Source organism: Bombina bombina, chromosome 2 (genome assembly GCF_027579735.1).
Source record: "Bombina bombina isolate aBomBom1 chromosome 2, aBomBom1.pri, whole genome shotgun sequence".
NCBI classification, from domain to species: Eukaryota; Metazoa; Chordata; class Amphibia; order Anura; family Bombinatoridae; genus Bombina; species Bombina bombina.
The window spans coordinates 313,472,192-313,495,809 of NC_069500.1; the positions used below are offsets into that span (position 1 = coordinate 313,472,192).

Below are 23,618 nucleotides of genomic sequence, written 5' to 3' on the forward strand. Positions count from 1 at the left end.
ACTTTCAGATAAAATTAATAAAACTACCATTACTGTTGTTTTCCAGAAAATGAAGGCCTTGCCACTCAAAGAGTATAAGGCATGGTGGGAAATTAGTTTAATGAAAAAGTATATCTCGCTCAAAATGATTCCAAGGGGACACCGAGTATATAAATTTCTTTATAGTAACTGACCTAGATTTCATTAAAGAGTGGAATTCCATTTTATAAGAGTGCTCGTCAAGGTTGATGCTAATGTTGATTATACATCAGGGATGATTTAAGATCAAGGAGTGGCAGGTAATGCTAAAAACACAGTACAGAACAGGGAGGTAAAAAAAAAAATAGAAATTAATACTCCATATGTTCAGGGAGAACTAGTAGTGAGAAAACATCAAGTCAAATACTACACAAGATAATAAGACAAATAGTGAGCATCAGGATTTTCAGTATGCAGTGACAAAACTGGGAATAGGGGTTGTACAAGAAAAAGGAAAAGGAGAGGAAAGCAGCCATGCAGCCAAGAGATATGGGCTGAGAACAGTCAAAGCAAGGAACAGGTACAAAGTCTTGCAATAATTCATCTCACTACAGAGGTGTTTAACAAATCAGAGACGGATGTCCTTAGCTTAGTCTTAGGTTTTGTTCCAAGTTGTAATTTTAACCACTTTGATACCATCATCAATTTAAACTGTTTTGTTAGAAAGTTAACATTAAAAAAGTTTTTTTGCAAATCAGAAAAAAGTCAGGAAAAGTCAGTTGAAAATATGAGTGACATATATCCTTTAACAATGGGTGCACAATGTGATATAGCCTTTGATGAAGCAAAATACTACTTGTCCCAGCTTGAGTTGGAAATGTTGTTAGCGCTAGAAAGCCCAATAGGAGCAGTTGACTTCTCTGTAAAGGACATTATAAATGCAGCAATGCAAACTGTAAAGCCTGTGAGTATGTTGTAGTTTTGAAACCTTTACAATCATATGTGTCACAAAAAGTATATGAAGCTGTGAGCTGTACTAATTGTCGGTCTAAATATGGGATCTATATGGTCCAATGTACAGAATGTAGGATGCAGTATGTGGGTCTGACCAATAGGGATGTGAAAGTAAGGATTAGAGAGCATTTAAATGATGTCTCCACCTCTACCCCCTGTTCTGCACTAGCTGTGCATTTTCTAGATAAACATAATGAGGATGTAAAATCATTTAAATGGCAAGTGATTGAGAAAGTCAGCCTAACAGAGAGAGGGGGAAACCTAGATATGCTGTTATCTAAATGTGAAGCATTTTGAATTTTTTTCTTTACAAACGAGATTGCCATTAGGTTTTAATACTGAAGCAGATTTAAGGTTTTTTTTTTTTATCCAAACTACTATCTCTTTAGAAGAGTATGGATACCTGAAAATAACAACTTAGCCATTTTCTAGATGTGAAATTCTTTTGGGACCAATCCTTGAATACTACTTAGCTAGTTGACACTGAAATAATGACACAGCTCTCATACCTCCTTTTTGTACCCTATGGCTGGCGCATGGGGTGATGGACCCCTGTCCTCTCCTCTTCCTCCTATTTTCCTTGCCTTTCCGACCCTATTCCTTCACTTTATCCTCCATCCATCCTTTGCTTCCCTCAGCCCCCCCCCCCCCAACTACAGCTACACAGAATATTTTTCTCCCACTGCAGTGGCTGGCTACAGTTTGCAGGATACCCACTCTCCTTCCACCCTTTCCTATGAACTTTGGACCATGAGTACTATTGTGAGTTTGTTTTTTTATTTTTTGTACATTACCTTTTTATTCATGTTAAGTTACATCTTGTTGTTTTGGACTAACTAAATGAATGTTCCTAACTAATTCTATGCTAACGTCACTGATGTTTGAATGCATACTACTTCTGTCACAGAATGAAAGAATGCACATGCAAAATAAATTATTCTATTTTCAGCTTAAAGGGACATAAACGTGCAAGAAGAAAATGCTCTAATATCTTAGAGCGCTTTATTATTGCATTGATGTTTGCATAGAACTGTGTTTTACCTACAAGTGGGCTAAACACATACCGTAGTTAAAGTCTACTCCGAAGCAGTAATACACTACTGGTAGAACATAGGGTGAGCGAACAGCAAGACAAATGTGTGTAGCCACCCATAACCAGCTAGCTGCTATTAGTGCTGAACATATGTACACGTGCTTTTCAACAAAGAATGAGAATAAAAAACTAAATATGAAAATAGAAGTGAATTTAAAGGTGTCTTAAAATGATCTGCTCTATCTGAATCATAAAAGTTTACTTTTAACTTTGATGTCCCTTTTTTATAAATGTATTGTGAAAATGCTTATAACAAATACAATGAAAGTCATTATTTCATAAATATTTCAACCATATGACGTATGGCTCCACATTCCTTAACAAAACACTGACATTCTGGGTTCTATACATAAGACTTCTGCACACCAGTAAAAGATAAAATGTATTTTGTCGGGGGGCGTGTCCAATATCTGGAGCGCCTGCTGTGATCCTGCTAATCCGCCAATTACTGCTAGAACATCGGACTTTTATTGAATGGGATCTGAGATCTTAAACACCTCTTACTGTGCTGATGCTATAACCCTAAACTCCGGTGTTTTTATGACCACAGAGCTCCAATCTGGACCTTTTGAGACCTAAGGTGGCGGCCTAATACAAAGCCTCAGAACTCCCCCCCCAGCAATCAGGCTGGCTACAACAGTCACTGGCGACTGTTAGTTTCTACCTCTACAGACCACTCGTTCTAAGCGACCTATCCATAAGACTGGAGGTTTGGAGACTGACACGCTGCAGATGCTCGATAGCCACTTTGCTGAGCTTGAGCGGGAACTCTGCCACATACTTGAAGCCCTTGGACCCTGAATTAAATCCGCTTGAACAAAAGGAAATAGGCGACCTGAAAGGATTGGGTGAGGATTGGAGGGAGGAACTGTGTGGGACAGATCGTAACCTGTCACCCTATACTCCACTTCTGACAGCACTTTATGAACTAGAGCCTACAGCATCTAAAACTGCTGAAATTACACCGGCTGGTCGTTTCTACAGGAGCCCTCACCCGGTGTCTCTGAATGCACGTACGACTTTCACCTGGTTGTCCATAAGGTACGGAACTGACTTACAATCAAGCCTGGTCTGGCCACAACGGCTCCAACATCAGATGCAGGGAAGGAGGATAAGCTGTCTTTATAACTGCTGGTTATGTCGCATAGGAATAGGCTAACTAATTGTTGTTTCTCAGTGGAACTGTGACTATACACCAGGCACACTCGCAGACCTGCCAGCAACCTTTCATTAAATATGTATTTTGTCATCATTTCGCAGGTCCAGTCTTGAAACTGAAAGAAAAAACCTTTTGATGTACAGACCATTTTAAAATTTACAATTACAAATTATATAACAAATAACTACTGATTCATTAATAATACATTTCATAATAAGTTATTAAACTAATGACTTGGATGCACCATCTAACACTGCAATACTGCAGCTCTCAAGTAATGGGTGTTATATTCTATGTGGATTTCTATGACATAATAGCAATAGTGTCCCTATTATGAGAGTAATCCTGCAGTGTTCCTACTTGCCATTTTTCCATATTGTAACCTAAAAGGAGCCATATATACTTTAACTGCTTTAACTACCATTTAACTGATTTTAGGTAGATATAACTCAAAACAGAGTATTATGACAAAATTATCATCTGCATTAATAATCTGAAGCAGTTTAACCTTAAACCCCAACCCTAAATAAACAAATATATCTATGCTGTCCCTATTCTCCTTACCCTCTCACAATCTTACCATCAAAGGACCAGTAAACACAGTAGATTTGCATAATCAACAAATGCAAGATAAGAAGACAATGCAATAGCACTTAGTCTGAACTTCAAATGAGCAGTAGATTTTTTGTATGACAATGGTAAAAATTATGTCTATTTCCACTCCCCCTGTACCATGTGACAGCCATCAGCCAATCACAAATGCATACACATACTATGCGACAGTCATCAGCCATCTAAATAGTGAAAGTTTAATTTTGGCTTGAGTGTCCCTTTAACTATAATGGCTGACCCATTCCCCCATGATTGGAAATAACCTTAACTGCCACTCTTCTGACCTAGAGTATAACATTTTGGACTTTTCCATAGCTTTACATTTTAAATTCCTGGCAAGTTTTGAGATGGTTAGTGGTTGGAGTGTGATGCTAATTTGTTGGGGGGATGTTCGTGTAGTTTTTTTTGTGTGTGTCATAGAGAAGGTCCCTGGGTGTTTATTGCATTAGTGTGAGTCATTTTAGATGTTTTGAGGTTTTAGTTGAGTAATGATACTGGGGAAGGTTAATGAGTAAGGTAGAAGAGATTTTAGTGAAGTGGATGAATGTGTCGAGCCAATATCTGGTTATAGTTAATTTTCCATGTGGTGAATAACATTAATCCCATTTTTTTAGTCATGTTGCCATTAGACTTTGTTACAGTGGTTGCAGCTGGGGAAAGTCCCCACTGAGTGATCTATTCAAATCAAACACTAAAACTCAAATGATTTATTTCATGATTCAGATAGAGCATGCAATTTTAAGAAACTTTCTTATTTACTTCGTTTATCAAATTTTCTTCGTTCTCTTGCTCTCTTTATTTACAAAGAAGGAATGTTAAGCTTAGGAGACGGACCATTTTGAGTTCAGCACCCTGGATGGCGCTTGCTTATTGGTGGCTACATTTAGCCACAGTAAGCAAGCGTAACTCAGGTTCTGAACCAAAAATGGGCTGGCTCCTAGGCATTGCATTCCTGCCTTTTAAATAAAGATCGCAAGAGAACGAAGAAAATTTGATAATAGGAGTAAATTAGAAAGTTGCTTAAAATTGCATGCTCTATCTGAATCATGTAAGAAAAAAAATGGTTATCTGAGTCAAAAAAGCTGCACAAAAAATTTCAAAATTATATTTAAAAGTACAGTTACAATCATTATAACACTACTAAAAATTATTTTCAAAAAATCTTCAAAGTTATAAGGGCTCAAAGCTATGAGGTCTCAGGTGTTAGGAAAAAAAAGTCATGCAAAGGGCATTAACATAGAGATACATACATACAGGGAGTGCAGAATTATTAGGCAAGTTGTATTTTTGAGGATTCATTTTATTATTGAACAACAACCATGTTCTCAATGAACCCAAAAAACTCATTAATATCAAAGCTGAATATTTTTGGATGTAGTTTTTAGTTTGTTTTTAGTTTTAGCTATTTTAGGGGGATATCTGTGTGTGCAGGTGACTATTACTGTGCATAATTATTAGGCAACTTAACAAAAAACAAATATATACCCATTTCAATTATTTATTTTTACCAATGAAACCAATATAACATCTCAACATTCACAAATATACATTTCTGACATTCAAAAACAAAACAAAAACAAATTGGTGACCAATATAGCCACCTTTCTTTGCAAGGACACTCAAAAGCCTGCCATCCATGGATTCTGTCAGTGTTTTGATCTGTTCACCATCAACATTGCGTGCAGCCGCAACCACAGCCTCCCAGACACTGTTCAGAGAGGTGTACTGTTTTCCCTCCTTGTAAATCTCACATTTGATGATGGACCACAGGTTCTCAATGGGGTTCAGATCAGGTGAACAAGGAGGCCATGTCATTAGATTTTCTTCTTTTATACCCTTTCTTGCCAGCCACGCTGTGGAGTACTTGGACGCGTGTGATGGAGCATTGTCCTGCATGAAAATCATGTTTTTCTTGAAGGATGCAGACTTCTTCCTGTACCACTGCTTGAAGAAGGTGTCTTCCAGAAACTGGCAGTATGACTGGGAGTTGAGCTTTACTCCATCCTCAACCCGAAAAGGCCCCACAAGCTCATCTTTGATGATACCAGCCCAAACCAGTACTCCACCTCCACCTTGCTGGCGTCTGAGTCGGACTGGAGCTCTCTGCCCTTTACCAATCCAGCCACGGGCCCATCCATCTGGCCCATCAAGACTCACTCTCATTTCATCAGTCCATAAAACCTTAGAAAAATCAGTCTTGAGATATTTCTTGGCCCAGTCTTGACGTTTCAGCTTGTGTGTCTTGTTCAGTGGTGGTCGTCTTTCAGCCTTTCTTACCTTGGCCATGTCTCTGAGTATTGCACACCTTGTGCTTTTGGGCACTCCAGTGATGTTGCAGCTCTGAAATATGGCCAAACTGGTGGCATCTTGGCAGCTGCACGCTTGACTTTTCTCAGTTCATGGGCAGTTATTTTGCGCCTTGGTTTTTCCACACGCTTCTTGCGACCCTGTTGACTATTTTGAATGAAACGCTTGATTGTTCGATGATCACGCTTCAGAAGCTTTGCAATTTTAAGAGTGCTGCATCCCTCTGCAAGATATCTCACTATTTTTGAAATTTCTGAGCCTGTCAAGTCCTTCTTTTGACCGATTTTGCCAAAGGAAAGGAAGTTGCCTAATAATTATGCACACCTGATATAGGGTGTTGATGTCATTAGACCAAACCCCTTCTCATTACAGAGATGCACGTCACCTAATATGCTTAATTGGTAGTAGGCTTTCAAGCCTATACAGCTTGGAGTAAGACAACATGCATAAAGAGGATGATGTGGTCAAAATACTCGATTGCCTAATAATTCTGCACTCCCTGTACATACATACATATACAGTTGTGCTCATAAGTTTACATACCCTGGCAGAATTTGATTTCTTGGACATTTTTCAGAGAATATGAATGATAACACAAAAACTTTTCTTTCACTCATGGTTAGTGTTTGGCTGAAGCCATTTATTATCATTCAACTGTGTTTACTCTTTTTAAATCATAATGACAACAGAAACTACCCAAATGACCCTGATCAAAAGTTTTCATACCCTGGTGATTTTGGCCTGATAATATGCACACAAGTTGACACAAAGGGGTTTGAATGGCTATTAAAGGTAACCATCCTCACCTGTGATCTGTTTGCTTGTAATTAGTGTGTGTGTATAAAAGGTCAATGAGTTTCTGGACTCCTGACAGACCCTTGCATCTTTCATCTAGTGCTGCACTGACGTTTCTGGATTCTGAGTCATGGGGAAAGCAAAAGAATTGTCAAAGGATCTGCGGGAAAAGGTAGTTGAACTGTATAAAGCAGGAAAAGGATATAAAAAAGATATCCAAGGAAGTGAGAATGCAAATCAGCAGTGTTGAAACTCTAATCAAGAAGTGGAAAATGAGGCGTTCTGTTTGATAACATACTGCATTCATCTTGCCATCAATTCTGACCAGATTTCCTGTGCCTTTTGTAGCTCACACATCCCCAAAACATCAGCGATCCACCTCCGCGTTTCACAGTAGGAATGGTGTACCTTTCATCATAGGCCTTTTTGATTCCTCTCCAAATGTAGCATTTATGGTTGTGGCCAAAAAGCTTAATTTTGGTCTCATCACTCCAAATGACTTTGTGCCAGAAGGTTTGAAGCTTTTCTCTGTGCTGTTTGGCGTATTGTAAGCGGGATAGTTTGGCATTTGTGTAATAATGGCTTTCTTCTGGCGACCCGACCATGCAGCCCATCTTTCTTTAAGTGCCTCCTTATTGTGCATCTTGAAACAGCCACACCACATGTTTTCAGAAAGTCCTGTATTTCACCTGAAGTTATTTGTGCGTTTGTCTTTGCATCCCGAACAATTTTCCTGGCAGTTGTGGCTGAAATTTTAGTTGGTCTACCTGACCGTGGTTTGGTTTCAACAGAACCCCTCATTTTCCACTTCTTGATTAGAGTTTGAACACTGCTGATTTGCATTTTCAATTCCTTGGATATCTTTTTTATATTCCTTTCCTGTTTTATACAATTCAACTACCTTTTCCCACAGATCCTTTGACAATTCTTTTGCTTTCCCCATGACATGAATCCAGAATAGTCAGTGCAGCACTGGATGAAAGATGCAAGGGTCTGTCAGGAGTCCAGAAACTCATTGACCTTTTATACACACACACACTAATTACAAGAAAACAGATCACAGGTGAGGATGGTTACCTTTAATAGCCATTCAAACCACTTTGTGTCAACATGTGTGCATCATCACAAATCATAAATTCTGCCAGGGTATGTAAACTTATGAGCACAACTGTATAATATATTTATATTATATATATGTGTATGTATAAGTGCATTGGAGCCCTTTGCAGTCAAATAGCTGAAAACATGTAAAAACATATTTATGCGATATTCATATTTAATAAAGTGTTTAACTGTGTTTGTGCTGTAAATATTTCACATTCCAATGTTCTTCACATAGGAGAATATGTTCTAATTTTAAATAGATATTCTTTTTTTTATCTGTATATATCTATACCTATATATAATATTTTAAAAAAAACATGAGATGTGTATATATAAATATTTATTTGCTATGTGAAATACATTAGAATGTAAAATATTATTTCATGTCGGGTTAGCGCACTTGGGAAAATGGGATTGGGTTTTTCCAATTTTTGCACTCTATTGAAGTCTATGGGGGAATACGTTAAGGCGGTCACAGTATTGTGTGTGGCTTTCTGCGCACTTTGGTTTAGTGCTCCTGTGAAAACCTTTTACTTTTGACTTGTAATATGCGCTACCCAACATGCGCAAAAAGTTTACTTCTAGCGGAGTTGACACGCAATCGCAAACTGCTGCTCCACTCGTAATCTAGCCTATATTCTTTAGCAAGTTATCTGCTGCTATTTATATTTAGTTTCCTATTGCTATTTCAATAGATTTTTTTTATATTTTGATAGATAATATGGATATAATTGGTGCATAAAATATAGATATACATTTTTTATGTTTGAATGCAATGTCTATTTTTTACTTTATCGGAAAATACTAATTCTCTATTTATTTATTTTTAGCGCCTTGCACGGAACGGAGTTATCATCACTACAAGTGAAGCTGTACTTCTCCAGTTAGTAGCTGATAAAGATCATCCGAAGTTCAAAGAAATCCAAAATATTATCAAAGCAAGTGCTCCAGAATCAGGACTTCTTTCTAAAGTATAAATAGAGAGACAGTAGTTGGTTTAATTTGCCTACATTTTCTCTAATAAAAAACAATAAACGTTATGCATGTGTATGCTTTCCTTTATATAGCTGTCCGGAGATCTTGCTTGCTTTAATAATTAGAACAACCATAAAATGGTCTAAAGTTGTTGCAAACCCTGCAGTATAACATATATATCTCCAGCTAGTCTATAGCTTAGACAAGGGGCTTATTTATGGGTTGTCTTTTATAAAGGTGTATACTCAACCCACATTTATACAGTACATTGTTAACATTTTCCTGTGTTTTAACATGTTGTACTTTTGTTAAATGTACTAAACAAAAAAACAACAAAAAAAAGACATTTTTATCTAGCAGCATAATTTTGAAAATTCTTAATATGTTTTTGAGATCTTGTTCTGTAAGCAAGATTTTTCATACATCAGCTCTCACTGCCTCCTGACCGAAAGATTACGGTTTTAATTTAGATGCCAGTATCCGAGTGTAAAATATTTCAATGCTTTGGGTATTATAGAATCTTTGTAACGTAAGATCTTTTATTTTAACTTATATACAATGAATTAAAATAATGTGCCTGTGTGTTCTATACCTCAATTTGAAAAATAAATATTTGTGAATTTCAGAGTTTAATGTGAAATGTCCAATTGTGCACTACTTGTATGTTACCATTTTGGACCAATCCTTGCTGAATTAAAAAAAAAATCATTTTTTTCTGTGTCCTGTGTTTTCATTTTTTTTATTTAGGTCTTCAATAAAATACCATTTTATGTCTTTATTTTATAAACATCATTATTGGATTGTTAAAAAAAGAAAGAAAAATATTTGAATGGAAGCTCTGTTTTATCTTGGTCCAGTCCATTAGAAGAGGTGCTTGAAACAGATAAATGAGCTAACGAAAAAATCTAGTAAGCACACACGAAATTATTAAGAGACAGGTGTTTAAAAGGTTTCTAATACACAACTAAAGCAAAAGCAAAACATGCCAGCTCATTTGTTTCATAATCACTTTTCCTCAGAAAAATGTCAAAAAATACATAGGAAACTTTGAGCATCTCCCCTGCACATTATGCAGGTGGATATTTCCATGAAGCAAAAACCTGAATAAATGCAACTTAAATTTGAACTGGGTGGTTGGATTTTTACAAATACCCTTAGTTGCATAGCTTCTGTTTCTTTCATAAAATGATGATGGCCTACAGTCTTCCAGAACATATGGGATATATTTCCCACCAATAGGAGGAGGTCAAGAACCTATATAAGAGCTTTAAAACCCTCCCATCTCTCTCTAAGGTTTTTTTTTTCATAGAAAGTTGGCTAAACTTCCTGAGGTTCAGACTTTTGCTCAGGCTTTAGTTAGAATTAGGCCACTGTTGGAACCTATTTCTCCACCATGGAATCTGAACTTACCTTTCTCTATATTACAAGGTTTTTCTCTTCAACCATTGCATTCCATTAATATTGACTATTATTTTGGAAAGTAATATTTCTATTAGCAATCTCTTTAACATAAAGATTTTCCAAATCGTTAACCTTGTCTTGTGAGTCTACTTTTCTCACTATTTACAAGGTGAAGGTTATACTTTGTACTAAATATGATTTGTTCCTAAGGAAAATACCAGTCAAGAGATCAATGTTCCTTCATTGTGTTCAGAACCTGATAACTAGGTAGCGGATATTAAATAATCTGAATGTAGTAAATGCTTTTAAAGTTCTATCTCCAAGCAACTAAAGGATCTCTGAAAAGCTTCTAGTTTGTTTTTTTTCACTACTAAATCTAGTAGGGGGCAGAAAGCCATTAAGGTAGTGTTCGCCTCTTAACTCATAAAAAGGGATTAAAGACTTTCTTCACAGTGAGAAGTTCACCTTTCTTCTTCTTCTTCTTATTATTATTAATATTGGTTATTTGTAGAGCGCCAACAGATTCCGCAGCGCTACTTTCTACGAGTATTACAGCTTTTTCATCAAGAGCAATTACAACTTTGTGGGTTTTTGAAAGATTATGTTTCTTTGGAGCAGATTTGCAAAGCTGCAACAGTCTTATCTGTGTACTCTTTCAGAGTTAATCACTAGCAGCTTGGCATGAAAGTCCTTCAGGCTGCAGTTTTGGCTAAATATAAACTGCCAAAAAAATGTATACTGCCCTTTCTGTAACATAAACCATAGGCTTGGGTATTAATCACATATGTTATAGAGGAATTTGGACCATCATCATTTTACGAAAGAAAACTAAATTTTATGCTTACCTGAAAAATTATTTTCTTTCAGAATGATGTTGGTTCATAGGCCCTGCCAGTTTCAATATTTGGTGACAGTTCTAATGACACCTCTTTAGACCCTGCTTTGCCTTTCCTACCTATATGTTTCCTATTCTCTACTTGGCTATATGTAAAACTAAGAGAGAAATGGGAAACAAGAGGGTTTTAAAACTTTTGTATGGGTTCTTGACCTCCTCCTAGGGATGGAAAATATATCCCATATTATGGAGTACTGTGGACCATCAACATTCCGAAAAAAAAGAATTTGTCAGGTAAGCATACATTTTTTATTTTTTGCTCTACCTGCCTCAGTCTCCTTGTGTCTTCTCTTCATGGGTTTCTGCACAGGAAATATCTACAATACTTTAAATATAGGGGATTCTACTTCTAAATATATAATCACCTTAGTACAAAAGTTAAGATTGATAAGACAGTGTAACAGTATACTTTTGTACATGGTGACATATAAATAATAATACAAAAAAATGTGGTTTATCTGAATTTGATCTAATGTAAATGCTTTAGAGGCTTCTTCTATTTCTTCAGCAGATATGTCTTAAAATGCAGAGACTATAAGGCGCAGAGTCCACAATCCATTATGTATGGGACAACAAATTCCGCCACTAGGAGGAGGCAAAGATTCCCAAATATTCAAGAGTCCTTCATCCCAAGACTGAATTGAGACCAATTTTCTCCCTCAGAACTGCTGTTGAGAGTCAGTGGGAAGGTATTGGAGTATAGGGTAGTGACACAATTACTGTCTGTGTGAAGTTGGTCACAAGCCATATTCGTCGTGGGAACCCATCCCTTAGCTTCCTCCCTGTAGGTTACTGAACTACTCATGCTTTATATCCTCTGCTGTAATGTGCTATGCACAGGATGCAGTACCTTCTGCAGTTGGACCCAGGTACTTCATACAAATGGTAAGTAGTGGTTTGTGAGCTAAGTGTACTTATTGACACTCACATAGGCAACAGGCTCATCAGCAGGTTCACTTTTTATTAGTACATTATAGCCAGGAAACTTTAATGAAGCAGAACATTTGCAGTCAGCAGGGGTTAATGAACCACTTACTAAACTTATCACTACGGTTGGAAGGCAGACTGCCATTTGGGTCATACTCCTTAAGGGGGAAGTTGGGACATTTAGTTTGATGCAGTGTTCTTTCGCTGTTATTTTTTATTTACATACATTTTCTGGATATTTTTCTTAATTCATACAGCAGAGTTCTATCAATACAACGGCTTCCCTCACACAGCGGGGGGAACCAATGCCCACATTTTTCCCCTTTTCAACTTCAACTAATACGCCCTACTGGTGAGAGCTGCAGTTCCCTGCTATAGCGACCAGTCTATGACAAGGGAATCCTTTCAGAGCGGTTAGGTGCTGCGGAGCTATATGCTTTGCAGCCGATCCAGAGTCTGTTTCCTTTTCCTACAAGGCTAAGGGAGCTTTGCACAATGCATTCTCTTTGTCACTAAGGAAAGGAGAATATGTCATGCTTTCTTTCATGTAATTGGCAAGAGTCCATGAGCTAGTGACGTATGGGATATACAATCCTACCAGGAGGGGCAAAGTTTCCCAAACCTCAAAATGCCTATAAATACACCCCTCACCACACCCACAATTCAGTTTTTACAAACTTTGCCTCCCTATGGAGGTGGTGAAGTAAGTTTGTGCTTGATTTTCTTCTGTGATATGTGCTTCTCAGCATTTTGAAGCCCGATTCCTCACGGGAAATCTTTTCAAAGGTTCTCTGTTATTGGTCGTAGAGATTCATCTCCTACTTCCCTTTTCAGATTGACGATATACTCTCATATTCCATTACCTCTACTGATACTGTTTCAGTACTGGTTTGGCTATCTGCTCTATGTGGATGGGTGTCTTTCGGTAAGTATGTTTTCATTACTTAAGACACTCTCAGCTATGGTTTGGCACTTTATGTATTAATATAAAGTTTTAAATATATGTATTGTACTTATATTTGCCATGAGTCAGGTTTACGTATATTTCCTTTTGCAGACTATCAGTTTCAAAATTAGGAAACATATTTAGGAAGTAATTTTTTTTATTACCTGGGGTATAGCCTTTTCTTCAAATTGACTGCTTTTTTATTAATTTTCGAAGGCAAAATTAGGCTCGCTAGTTCGCAAAATGCTGATATTTATTGCGTCATTCTTGGTGCGAGAATTTTTTTGCCGCAAAGGTATGTTCGGTGACGCAAATTCCTCATTTCCGGGGTCTTAGTTGATGCAAGGTGTCCTTGCACAAGGTTGCGTCTGCCATGACGCGAGTTGCGTCATTTCCGGATGTTGTTAGCACCAAAAAATTTCATTTTGCGTTGTGCGTCATACTTGGCGCCAAATAATTTATTAAAACCTCACTTCCTATATGCCTCTTGTTCTTTTTTATGCTCAGAGGGCTATGCTGATTGCATTTTTCCCATTTCTGAAACTGCCATATAACGAAATTAATAATTTTGCTTAATATGTTGTTTTCTCTTACATTTGCAATATGTCTCAATCTGATCCTGTCTCAGAAACCACTGTTGGAATCCTGCTGCCTGATAACAGTTCTACAAAAGCTAAGTGTATCTGTTGTAAGTTTGTGGAGATTATATATCCAGCTGTAGTATGTAATAGTTGTCATGACAAGCTTTTGCATGCAGAGAATGTATCCTTCAGTAGTAGTACAATGCTTGTTGTTCCTTTAACATCTGATGTACATGATATCCCTGTGAATAAAAAAGATTTTTATTGCTGATGCAATTCAGAAGGCTTTGTCTGCTATTACGCCTTCTAATAAACATAAAAGGTCTATTAAAACTTGTCATAAAGTTGATGAAATTTCAAATGACGGACAACATACTGAATTATCCTCCTCTGATGAGGATCTATCTGGTTCAGAAAATCCTTCCTCAAATATTGACACTGACAAATCTACTTATCTCTTTAAGATGGAGTATATTCGTAAAGAAGTGTTGGTTACTTTGGATATTGAGGAATCTAGTCCTCTTGATACTTAAATTAGTAAACGTTTAAATACTGTTTATAAACCTCCTGTGGTTAATCCAAAGGTTTTTGCAGTTCCTGATGCTATTTCTGATATGATTTCTAAGGAATGGAATAGGCCTGGTACTTCTTCTATTCCTTCTTTTAGGTTTAAGAAGTTGTATCCTTTGCCAGCAGCTAGAGAAAAAATCCCCCAAAGTTGATGGTGCTATTTCTACTCTTGCAAAGTACTACTATTCCTATGATATACTACTTCTTTTAGGGATTCTTCAGATAGGAAACTTGAATCTTATCTAAGGAAAGCTTATTTATTTTCTGGCTATATTCTTAGGCCTACTATATCCATGGCTGATGTTGCAGCTGCATCAACTTTTTGGTTGGAAAGCTTAGCGCAACAGGAAACAGATTTTGATTTGTCTAGCATTGTTTGCTTGCTTAAACATGCTTATCATGTTATCTGTGGAGCTATTTTTTGATATCATCAAAATTGATGTTAAATCTATCGGCTAGATGACGAGTATTGCGTTATGAGTAAAAAAGCAGCGTTAAGCCTCATAACGCTGCTTTTTTACTACCACTGGTATTACGAGTCTTGCAGATTTACTGGCACTGTACACTTTTTTTTGGCCTTACCGCAAATCAACTTAACGCAAATTGCGTATAGTCTTTTTTTCTATGGGACTTCCATAGCGCCGGTATTACAAGCTTGTCCTGGGAGGCCAAAAAGTGAGCGGTACAGTCTATCCCGCAAGATTCGTACCGCATTTTAAAGTCAGTAGTTATGAGTTTTACACTACAACGCTGTAGCATAAAACTCATAACTAAAGTGTTAAAAAGCACACTATTAACCCGAGGCCCTCCAGCATCGCAAACACTAAAATTAAATTATTAACCCCTAATCTGCCACTCCGGACATCGCAGCCACTATGATAAACATATTAACCCCTAAACCGCCGCACTCCCGCATCACAAACATTAGTTAAATATTATTAACCCCTAATCTGCTGTCCCTAACATCGCCGCCACCTACCTACATTTATTAACCCCTAATCGGCCGCTCCCAACGTCGCCCCCACAATATTAAATTTATTAACCCCTAACTCTAAGTCTAACCCTAACTTAAATAGAATTAAAATAAATATAAATAAAAATTACTATCATTACCTAAATAATTCCTATTTAAAACTGAATACCTGTAAAATAAACCCTAAGCTAGTTACAATATAACTAATAGTTACATTGTAGCTAGCTTAGGGTTTATTTTTATTTGAATGGTGCGATGTATACAGCGCCTAAAAGGCAGAGGTAGTGGAAACAAATATATAAAATCGATGTGGAAAAAACTCCTAAAAGTTATAGATGTAGTGGATATATTTAATACATGGGGGTATACAGATGTACAATTGTTGAGAGACAAGAAGAAATAACAAAGTTAAAATCTTATATAATATACATAAATTCTAAACAATGAGTTGTAAAAGTAAAATCAACAGTCGATAAAATAGTGAGTCAACGAATGGTATACTAATCATGGATCCATATAGAGGAATATGTGTGATAGAAATCCAACACAAATGAATAAATGTCAAATGTCAATAGGTACTCAAAGTAGTAATGTGTCCAAATAAAACATCCAGATGGTGAGAAAAAATAAAAAGGTGAAAAAACTGACGTTGCGAAAATGAAAATAAAAATAAAATAAAAATTACTGCAAAAAGTAGAAGTGAGTGTCTTGGTGAAAAATAAAAATAATGTGTACACAAAAAGGTATAGAAGGTTTATCTATAAAAATGTGAATAATCCTCCAATGGGATCCTGTGGTGCTCTGTATCCTCAGTACAAACAGTAATAAACCTAAGAAAAAAATAAATAAACAAGACATAGTGTAGATGTACAAAAAAATCAAAGCTCTGTTAAAAATGTGCTTACCAAATGTCCACGCGTTTCGGCCTATGCTAGGCCTTTTTCAAGACAGTTAGGTTAGGTGTTAGTGTAAGACAGGTTTATTTTTATTTTACAGGCAAGTTTGTATTTATTTTAACTAGGTAGAATAGTTACTAAATAGTTATTAACTATTTACTAACTACCTAGCTAAAATAAATACAAATTGACCTGTAAAATAAAACCTAACCTGTCTTACACTAACACCTAACCTAACCCTACAATTAAATAAATTCCCTAAATTAATTACAATTAACTAAATTCAAAACAATTAGCTAAATTACAAAAAAACAAAACACTAAATTACAGAAAATAAAAAACAAATTACAAGATCTTTAAACTAATTACACCTAATCTAATAGCCCTATCAAAATGAAAAAAAACCCCACCCAAAATAAAAAAAACCTAGCCTAAACTACCAATAGCCCTTAAAAGGGCCTTTTGCGGGGCATTGCCCCAAAGAAATAAGCTCTTTTACCTGTAAAAAAAATACAAACAACCCCCCCAACAGTAAAACCCACCAACCCCCCAAATAAAACCCTAACTAAAAAAAACTAAGCTCCCCATTGCCCTGAAAAGGGCATTTGGATGGGCATTGTCCTTAAAAGGGCATTTAGCTCCATTGCAGCCCAAAGCCCTAACCAAAAAATAAAACCCACCCAATACACCCTTAAAAAATCCTAACACTAACCCCTGAGAATCCACTTACCGGGAGAAGTCTTCATCCAAGCGGCAAGATGTCCTCAACAAAGCCGGCAGAAGAGGTCCACCAGACTGGCAGAAGTCTTCACCCAGACTGCATCTTCTATCTTCATCCTTCCAACGCGGAGTGGCTCCATCTTCAAGACATCCGGCGCGGAGCATCCTCTTCAATCGACGGCTTCTTCTGGAATGAATGTTTCTTTAAGTGACGTCATCCAAGATGGCTGTTCCAATCAGCCAATAGAATGCAAGCTCAATCCTATTGGCTGATTGGATCAGCCAATAGGATTGAAGTTCAATCCTATTGGCTGATTGCATCAGCCAATAGGACTTTTTCAACCTTAATTCCGATTGGCTGATAGAATTCTATAAGCCAATAGGAATCTAAGGGACGCCATCTTGGATGACGTCACTTAAAGAAACATTCATTCCAGAAGAAGCCGTCGATTGAAGAGGATGCTCCACGCCGGATGTCTTGAAGATGGAGCCGCTTCGCGTCGGAAGGATGAAGATAGAAGAGGCAGTCTGGGTGAAGACTTCTGCCCATCTGGAGGACCACTTCTGCCCGTCTGGAGGACCACGTCTGCCGACTTCGTTGAGGAAATCTTGCTGCTTGGATGAAAACTCCTCCCGGTAAGTGGATCTTCGGGGGTTAGTGTTAGGATTTTTTAAGGGTGTATTCGGTGGGTTTTATTTTTAGGTTAGGGCTTTGGGCCGCAATAGAACTAAATGCCCTTTTAGGGCAATGCCCATCCAAATGCCCTTTCAGGGCAATGGGGAGCTTAGGTTTTTTTAGTTAGGGTTTTATTTGGGAGGTTGGTTGTGTGGGTGGTGGGTTTTACTGTTGGGGGGGTTGTTTGTATTTTTTTTTACAGGTAAATGGGGAAATGTCCCGCAAAAGGCCCTTTTAAGGGCTATTGGTAGTTTAGTTTATGCTAGGGTTTTTTTTATTTTGGGTGGGTAATTAGTTTAAAGATATTGTAATTTGTTTTTTATTTTCTGTAATTTAGTGGGTTTTGTTTTGTAATTTAGCTAATTGTTTTGAATTTAGTTAATTGTATTTAATTTAGGGAACTTATTTAATTGTAGGGTTAGGTTAGGTGTTAATGTAAGACAGGTTAGGTATTATTTTACAGGTCAATTTGTATTTATTTTAGCTAGGTAGTTAGTAAATAGTTAATAACTATTTAGTAACTATTCTACCTAGTTAAAATAAATACAAACTTGCCTGTAAAATAAAAATAAACCCTAAGCTAGCTACAATGTAACTATTAGTTATATTGTAGCTAGCTTAGGGTTTATTTTACAGGTATTTAGTTTTAAATAGGAATTATTTAGGTAATGATAGTAATTTTTATTTATATTTATTTTAATTATATTTGTTAGGGTGTGTTAGGGTTAGACTTAAATTTAGGGGTTAATAAATTTAATATAGTGGCAACAACGTTGTGGGCAGCAGATTAGGGGTTAATAAATGTAGGTAGGTGGCGGCGATGTTAGGGACGTCAGATTAGGGGTTAATATGTTTATTATAGTGGCGGCAGATTAGGGGTTAATAAGTGTAGGTAGATTGCGGCGACATTGGGGGCAGGATATTAGGGGTTAATAAATATAACGTAGGTGGCGGCGATGTTGGGGGCAGCAGATTAGGGGTTAATAAGTATATTGTAGGTGGCGGCGATGTCCGGAGCGGAAGATTAGGGGTTAATAAGTATAATGCAGGTGTCAGCGATGTCCGGGGCAGCAGATTATGGGTTAATAAGTGTAAGATTAGGGGTGTTTAGACTCTGGGTTCATTTTAGGGTGTTAGGTGTAAACATAAAATGTGTTTCCCCATAGGAATCAATGGGGCTGCGTTACTGAGCTTTACGCTGCTTTTTTGCAGGTGTTAGACTTTTTCTCAGTCGGCTCTCCCCATTGATGTCTATGGGTAAATCGTGCACGAGCACGTACAACCAGCTCACCGCTGACTTAAGCAGCGCTGGTATTGGAGTGCGGTATGGAGCACAATTTTGCTCTACGCTCACTTCTTGCCTTTTAACGCCGGGTTTGTAAAAACCTGTAATACCAATGCTGTAGGGAAGTGAGCGGTGACAATAACGTGCAAGTTAGTACCGCACAGCTCATAACAAAAAACTCATAATCTGGCCTTCTGTCTTTAGCTAGAAGAGCTTTGTGGCTTACATATTGAAATGCTGACATGTTATCTAAGTCTAGATTACTATCTCTTTCTTTCCAAGGTAATAATTTATTTGGTTCTCAGTTGGATTAACTTATTTCAACCATCACTGGGGGGAAGGGAATTTTTTTGCCTCAGGTTAAAAACCTAAGGGTAAATCTAAAACCTTCCTATCGTTTTCATTCTTTTCGACAGAATAAGGAACAGAAAGCCAATCCTTCCCCCAAAGAATGTGGTTCCAATTGGAAACCTTCTTCAAGTTTGAATAAATCCAAGCCCTTTAAAAAAACAAAGCTAGCCCCCAAGTCTGCATGATGGTGCGGCCCTCATTTCAGCTCAGCTGGTGGGGGGCAGATTGAATTTGTTTCCAAAACATTTGGACAGATTCTATACAAAATTAATGGATTCAGAGTATTGTCTCTCAAGGGTATCGAATAGAATTCAGAGTAAGACCTCCTGTGAGAAGATTTTTTCTCTCACACGTCCCAGTAAATCCAGTGAATGCTCAGGCTTTTCTGAAGTGTGTTTCAGATCTGGAGCTTTCAGGGGTAATCATACCAGTTCTGTTTCAGGAACAGGGTGTGGGGTTTTATTCAAATCTATTCATTGTCCCAAAGAAAGAAAATTTATTCAGGCCAGTTCTGGATCTGAAATTTTGAATCGTTTTGTAAGAGTGCCATCTTTCAAATGGTAACTATAAGGACTATTCTGCCTTTTGTTCAGCAAGGACATTATATGTCCACGATAGGCTTACAGGATGCATATCTTCATATTCTGATTTATCCAGACCACTATCGGTTTCTGAGATTCTCTTTTCTAGACAAGCATTACCAATTTTTCACTTTTCTATTTGGCATAGCGACAGCAGCAAGTTTTTTCTCAAAGGTTCTTGGTGTCCTACTCTCTGTATTCAGAGAACAGGGTATTGCGGTGTTCCATATTTGGACAATATCTTGGTACTAGCTCAGTCTTTACATTCTGCCGAATCATACACGAATAAATCAGTATTGTTTCTTCAAAGACATGATTGGAGGATTAATTTACCGAAAAGTTCCTTGATTCCTCAGACAAGGGTCACCTTTTTAGGTTTCCAGATAGATTCAGTGTCCATGACTCTGTCTCTAACAGACAAGAGACGAATGAAATTGGTTTCAGCTTGTCAAAACCTTCAGTCTCGATCAATTCCTTTGCTCGTTTTCATATAAGACCTTTTCAGCTTTGTATGCTGGATCAATGGTGCAGGGATTATACAAGGATATCACAGTCAATATCCTTAAATCTCAACGTTCGACTCTCTCTGACTAGGTGGTTAGACCACCATCATTTAGTTCAAGGGGCCTCTTTTGTTTGTCCAACCTGGACTGTAATCACAAAAGATGCAAGTCTTTCAGGTTAGGGAGCTGTCTGGGGATCTCTGACAGCACAAGGAGTTTGTAAACCTCAAGAGGTGAGGTTACCAATTAATATTTTAGAACTCCATGCTATTTTCAGGGCTCTTCAGGTTTGGCCTCTAATGAAGATAGAATCATTTATTTGTTTTCAGACAGACAATATCACAACTGTGGCATATGTCAATCATCAGGGTGTGACTCACAGTCCCCTAGCTATGAAGGAAGTATCTTGGATACTTTCTTGGGCGGAATCCAGCCCTTGTCTAATTTCTGTGGAACATATCCCAGGTATAGTGAATTGGGAAGCGGATTATCTTTACATCCGGGAAAGTGGTCTTTCCATCCAGATGTGTTTTTTTTTCAGATTGTTTATATGTGGGGTCTTCCAGAAATAGATCTGATGGCTTCCCATCTAAACAAGAAACTTACCAGGTACTTGTTCAGTTTCAGGGATCCTCATGCGGAGTCGGTGGATGCGTTAGCAGTTCTTTGGTTTTACCAACCTACTTATATCTTCCCGCGTCTAGTTCTTCTTCCGAAAGTGATCTCCAAGATCATCATGGAACAATCGTTTGTGTTTCTGGTAGTACCAGCATGACCTCACTGGTTTTGGTATGTGAATCTTGTTCGGATGTCCAGTTGCCAACCTTGGCCACTTTCTTTAAGACCAGACCTTTTGTCTCAAGGTCCGTTTTTACATCAGGATCTCAAATTTAAAAATTTGAAGGTATGAAAATTGAACGCTTAGTGCTTAGTCATAGAGGTTTCTCTGACTCAGTGATTAATACTATGTTACAGGCTCGTAAATCTGTTTCTAGGAAGATTTATTATCGAGTTTGGAAGACTTTAATTTCATTTTACAGTTTCTTCAGGATGGTTTGGATAAAGATTTGTCTGCAAGTTCCTTGAAGGGACAAATCTCTGCTCTTTCTGTTTTATTTCACAGAAAGATTGCTAAGTTTCCTGATATTCACTGTTTTATACAGGCTTTGGTCCATATCAAGCCTGTCATTAAATCAATCTCTCCTCCTTGGAGTCTTTTGAGCCTATGCATTCTTTGAATATTAAACTACTTTCTTGGAAAGTGTTGTTCCTTTTAGTTATCTCTTCTGCTAGAAGAGTTTCCGAATTATCTGCTCTTTCTTGTGAGCCTCCTTTTCTGATTTTCCATCACAATAAGGCGGTTTTGCGGACTTTGTTTGAATTTCTTCCTAAGGTTGTGATTTCTAATAACATTAATAGGGAAATTGCTGTTCCCTCTTTGTGTCCTAATCCTAAGAATGCTTTGGAGAGATCCTTACATTGTTTGGATGTTGTTAGAGCTTTTAAATATTTTATTGAATCTACTAAAGATTTTAGGAAAACTTCCAGTCTATTTTTTGTCTTTTCTGGTTCTAGGAAAAGTCAGAAAGCTTCTGCAATTTCCTTGGCATCTTGGTTAAAGCTTTTGATTCATCAGGCTTATTTGGAGTCGGGTCAGGCCCGCCTCAGAGAATCACAGCTCATTTTACTAGATCAGTCTCCACTTTGTGATCTTTTAAGAATTAAGCTTCAGTTGATCAGATTTGCAAAGCAGCAACTTGGTCTTCTTTGCATACATTTACTAAATTCTATCATTTTGATGTTTGCCTCTTCGGAAGAAGTTTTTGGTAGAAAGGTTTTCAGGCAGCTGTTTCAGTTTGATTCCTCTGCTTATGTTTTAAGTTTTTTTTTTCAATTATGAGAAAAACATATTTTTTGGATGTGGATTTATTTTTTCAGCTGAAAATGGCTGTTTTTATGTTATCCCTCCCTCTCTAGTGACTCTTCTGTGGAGTACCACATCTTGGGTATTAATATCCCATACGTCACTAGCTCATGGGCTCTTGCCAATTACATGAAAGAAAACATAATTTATGTAAGAACTTACCTGATAAATTAATTTATTTCATATTGGCAAGAGTCCATGAGACCCACCCTGTTTTTGGTGGTTATGATTTTTTGTATAAAGCACAATTATATTTCCAGTTCCTTTTTGATGCTTTCTACTTCTTTTTCTGTCACCCCACTACTTGGCTATTCGTTAAACCAAATTGATGGTGTTGTGAGGGGTGTATTTATAGGCATTTTGAGGTTTGGGAAACTTTTGCCCCTCCTGGTAGGATTGTACATCCCATACGTTACTAGCTCATAGACTCTTGCCAATATGAAATAAATTAATTTATCAGGTAAGTTTTTACATAAATTATGTTTTTTTAATAGCCTGGGTATTAATTATTTGACACAAAGTTCCTTATATTATTTGCTGTCATTTCTCACATTATTTCACTGTGTTATTCACTGTGTTTTATTACGGCATTTACTGTCTGAATCTGTTTGCGCTCTACAAATAACCGATAATAATAATAATTATGTCTGCCTCTTTGTTTTACAATATAGCATTTTACCACTGTCCCCATTTGTGAACTCCCTTTAGAAAATAGATCTTTTGTTCAATTATTTAAAAGTATGTAAATACTGTGAGTTATCCTTTTACTTCTCCAGCTCATTTATGCAGCCATTGTATGGCACTTCTTAAAATGCACTCTAAGGGGGGCGTGTCCGAACAGCGGCTAAGATGGCTGCTTTCCTTCAAGGCTAATGACAGGAGCTGGGGAATCCGCTATTTTCCGCTCCTTGGACCCATCTTCTAACTACAACAACATTACTCTGAGAAGTTTAACTAATGTGGAGCAATTTGATATTTGTTCTATGATGAGATTTAGCCTGTAAGACCTTCTTTGATGATGTGCGTAACGGAGGCTAACTAACGGCCTGTGCCTTCATCGCGCCCTCCCCATTTTCCTGTAACAACAGGAGGAACAGCAATAATAGCTGTCTACATTTAACCTGCTTTCATTTCCGAGTAAGTACAGTTTATTTTGACTTACATAAGTCTAACATGGATCATTCTTAATCTACTATGGACACCCTATCCTTAAAGTTGCAAGCTTTATTTAATAACTTTGAAGAGGAGATCCTTCAGACTAATGGAGCCTGCTTAGGGGAACATCAGCTGATCAGCGTACCAGATCGAGAGCTCCCGCAACACCCCATGCAGTCTGAGTTGTATTTAGAGGAGCAGCACCACACTACTATTG

At 37.4% G+C, this 23,618-nt stretch overlaps 1 protein-coding gene across 1 annotated transcript in view; it reads left to right on the forward strand.

Annotated features, from left to right (window-relative positions):
* ISOC1 (isochorismatase domain containing 1) overlaps positions 1–9,795 on the forward strand; it is a 175,785-nt gene extending 165,990 nt beyond the window's left edge. Inside the window, exon 6 of the mRNA XM_053701646.1 lies at positions 8,873–9,795. Within this exon, the coding sequence (XP_053557621.1) occupies positions 8,873–9,019 (147 nt within the window). The 3' untranslated portion in view covers positions 9,020–9,795. The remainder of the gene's footprint in view (positions 1–8,872) is intronic.
* The last annotated feature ends 13,823 nt before the right edge of the window (positions 9,796–23,618 follow it).